This window comes from Hypomesus transpacificus, unplaced genomic scaffold, assembly GCF_021917145.1.
Source record: "Hypomesus transpacificus isolate Combined female unplaced genomic scaffold, fHypTra1 scaffold_30, whole genome shotgun sequence".
In the NCBI taxonomy this organism is placed as follows: Eukaryota; Metazoa; Chordata; class Actinopteri; order Osmeriformes; family Osmeridae; genus Hypomesus; species Hypomesus transpacificus.
In genome coordinates this window covers 1,099,738-1,103,288 of record NW_025813826.1, presented here as the reverse complement: position 1 = coordinate 1,103,288, position 3,551 = coordinate 1,099,738, and the positions used below count along the sequence as shown (strand labels likewise).

Genomic DNA, 3,551 nt, shown 5'->3' with positions numbered 1-3,551 from the left:
AGTCAGGTGCCTTCCTTGTGGTCTGCTGTGCTGCCTTGAGCTAACAGATATCTGGATGTGCTTGTGATAACAGGACAGATCTCTCTCTGTCTCTCCCTCCCTTTCTCTCTCTACCTCCTTCTCTTTTTCTCTCTCCCTCTGCCACTTAGAACAATATTTTATTCTACCTCTGTTGCTCTCAGCTTCTGGGAGGTGTCTGGGAGTCCTCTCCTGTTTGCCTAAAACTCTTCACATGACACGTCAACATTTTATTGGCACAGCGTTGTTCTAAAAAGTGTCTTTGTGGCTGGCTTCTACCACAGTGCTGAATGTAACAGGGATGAGACCTTGGAATGGACTATTCAAGAAGTATGAATGTTCTGGATTCCATAATGAAACCAAAAGAACATAGTCCACAAAGAATACTTTACTTTTCAGTTCACTTCACTTTTCTCCGTTTATACGGCTGGAAAAAAGATGTTTAGATCTCATTTAAGGCCCTCTCCTGAAACAGAGAGGGGAGTACTGGGGTAGGGAGGGGGCTGCTTATGGAGCATCCACTCTAGAAGAAGGTCCCATTGCAGTTCTGACAAATAATTTTCTTGAAGGCCTTCCGGAAGTCCTTGTTGAATATGGTGTAGATGACAGGGTTGAGACAAGAGTTGCAGTAGCCAATCCAGAAGAAGAACTTGAAAAGGGGCTCTGGGAGAGCGCAAGCTTGAGGACACACCGCCTGCAGTGAGTAAGAGAAGAAGAAGGGGAACCAGCACACCACGAACACGCCAATCACCACCGCCAGCACAAACGTGAACCTCTTCTCCCGGTTCACCATGGCCTTACGCCGGGCTGCACTTGGGGTGGTTTCGGGCTTGGACCTTCGCCCCACCACCAGCCTGGACCCTTTGGAGGTCGTAATCATGTCCCGATAGCGCTGCAAGGTGGGGGGGGAGTGGATGCCCCCCCCCATGAGTGACCCCACCCCACTGGCCCCTCGACCCCCTCTCTGCCCAGGCTCCGGGTCACCCTCTGAACTGGAGGTGTCGTTGTTATTGTCAGCCTTCTTGCCCCCTCGACTCTTGCCCTTTTTACCCCCCCTCTCTTTGGGTCTGGTAGGTGTGGAGAGAGGGGGTGTGATGGAGGGAGAAGGGGTGAGAGGGGAGGAAGGAGGGCATATGGTGGTGGGCTTGGGACTTAAAGAAGGAGAAGGTGGGTGGAGGAGATTGTTGGGGGTAGGGGGGGAAGAAGGGGATTCTTTCTCCAGTTTGATGGAAGAGGGAGAAATGGTGACTGCCAGAGTGGGAGGTCTGGTATTGGAGGTTTTCTGCTGTGTCGAAGGTGTGCTGTCTCCCGCCTTCACCCCATTGGCATGCACCTGGCAGAGAGTCTGGCTGGGTGTGGCAAGGCCATCCTTCCGGGGCTCGCCTGGTGGGCAGCGCGTCCTCTGCTTGGCGATCTGGTAGATCCTCATATACACCAGGATCATGATGAGGCAAGGCGCGAAGAATGAGCCGATAGTGGAGTACAGGATGTACCAGCGCTCGTCGTTCAGCTGGCACTGGGGTCCTTTCTCGCTGCCCTCAGCCCCTCCCTCACTCTTGTTGAGAGACAGGAGAGGAGGGAAGGAGATGATGGACGAGATCAGCCACACCACCACAATGGCCGCCTTGATGCGCGTGGGTGTGCGCTGACGGCCATAGGTGACACGGGAGATGGACAGATAGCGGTCCAGAGAGATGGCACACAGGTGGACAATGGAAGAGGTGCAGAAGAGAACGTCCAGTGCCAGGTAGATCTCACACCACAGAGACTTGAAGTACCAATAGCCCAGCAGCTCATTGGCCAGAGAGAATGGGATGATGAGGGTGGCTACGAGGATGTCCGCCGCAGCTAGAGACACTAGGAACAGGTTCTGTGGCCCTCGGAGAGACCGGCTGGTCAGCACCGCCATGATGACTAGGATATTGCCCACTATAGTGAAGATGACCATGAGAGTGATAGCTGTGGCAAAGGCCGCTGTGGCCTCGTGGGAGTAAGGCGTCAGCTTGAGGCTCTGGTTGCAAGGCAGAGACCCGCCTGCGTGAGTGCTGCTGTTCCATCCGTCCAGTCCGATGGAACAACTGCCGTCCACAGGCAACGACATAACTGCTCTCCCCTTCAGTTGGCTTTCAGACGAAAGAAGGAACTCACCACAAATAAGTCAGTTTGGTTGCCTTCTTTAAATGTTATTGGAAACAATTCCCCCAAAAATCCTTGCCGGTCATCATTTTAAAACATTTCATTGAAAAGATTGGTTGTTAATGAAATACAGTTCTGTCCATTCTTGAACATCTAATTCTATTATCTCAGTTCACCATCTCTCTTTTTGGATGTTCCTGCTCACTAGACACAAAAAACTCTAATCTAATTTAAGATTAATACATGGCAACACAGGCGAGATTGAGGCAAACTAACGAGCAGTCTGCCCGTGTTAGGTGGGAAAATGTGTGCGCCTTCTGTGCGTCCTGGGCCGGGAGTGCGCCTTACTTTTATATTTCCGAAAGAGCTCCTGGTGCACAACAACACTCTTTTCATTTACTTATAAATAAATAGCCTATTTAAAGTGATTTGTTTACATAATGGTCTTGCTATCTTGCTCCCAAAAGTTCCATCTGTGCAGACCAATGAACACACAGCCACTGTACTTCACCAACGCAATAGTTGGCTAAAAGATCAGAGATTTATAAAATGTTCTTATCTTGTCCTTGGAGAAGTTGCATGAGCCGTCCAACGATGTGTGGTTCAAATGTATACTTATTTGTTTGTTTGTTGTTTTTAACTGCTGCAAACGTTGCTCCCTGAAGTCAGGAGGCAGGACACAGGACTACTGCCACAGGCAGCTCTTTTAAAGGCTACTCGAGCGAATACCAGGATCCTTGGTTAGTCCAGTTGACGGTTTTACAGATGTAAGAGTCGGAGGAGTCTGAGTTCAGTTCTTCATGTGTAGTCATGTTGGAGCTCGAGGACCCTCGATCAGTCTTTCCCACTCTCGCCAATTCTACTCTAGCGCTACGTTAAAGTAGTATCTCTTAAAGTTCAATGCATAACCACCGCACATCTTGTGCATGTAGGTGGGACCCGTTGCACCGCACGCATCTCCAAGAGTGAGCCGGACTGCAAGCATCACCCTAATAACCTAAGCGCTTTTTCTCTCCTCTTCTCCTTTGCGCCTAGTGATGTCAGTGTGGGCGTCATGGGATCCTGAACATCTCTCTCTCTAGCTCGCTCTATCTCTCTCTCTCTTTCTGTCCTATCTGTGTTGTCATTTCATCTCTCTTTAATGTGAAGCCTGCCGTATGTTTCATGGTAAGTATATACCTTGTTATTGTCAATAAACTCCGGTAATAGAGGACAGGGATTGAAACACGTTTATCCTGGAGAGTAGAGACCGGAAAGGAGGAGAGGGGGGGAAGAGAGGAAAGAAAGATATGGGCAGAGGAGGTATAAGAGGGGAGGATGAGGGGAAAGGAGAGGGGGGAGGATAGGATAGGAGATGAGAAGTGAGGAGAGTGAGGGAGGAGAAGGGATTGTCATCT

The 3,551-nt window shown here is 50.0% G+C and overlaps 1 protein-coding gene across 1 annotated transcript; it reads right to left on the bottom strand.

The window, feature by feature from the left end:
• Positions 1-541: 541 nt before the first annotated feature.
• adra2b (adrenoceptor alpha 2B) lies at positions 542-2,119 on the bottom strand. The gene has a single exon (XM_047015471.1). It carries the CDS (start codon positions 2,117-2,119, stop codon positions 542-544), a length of 1,578 nt encoding a protein of 525 aa, XP_046871427.1.
• Between the last annotated feature and the right edge of the window lie 1,432 nt (positions 2,120-3,551).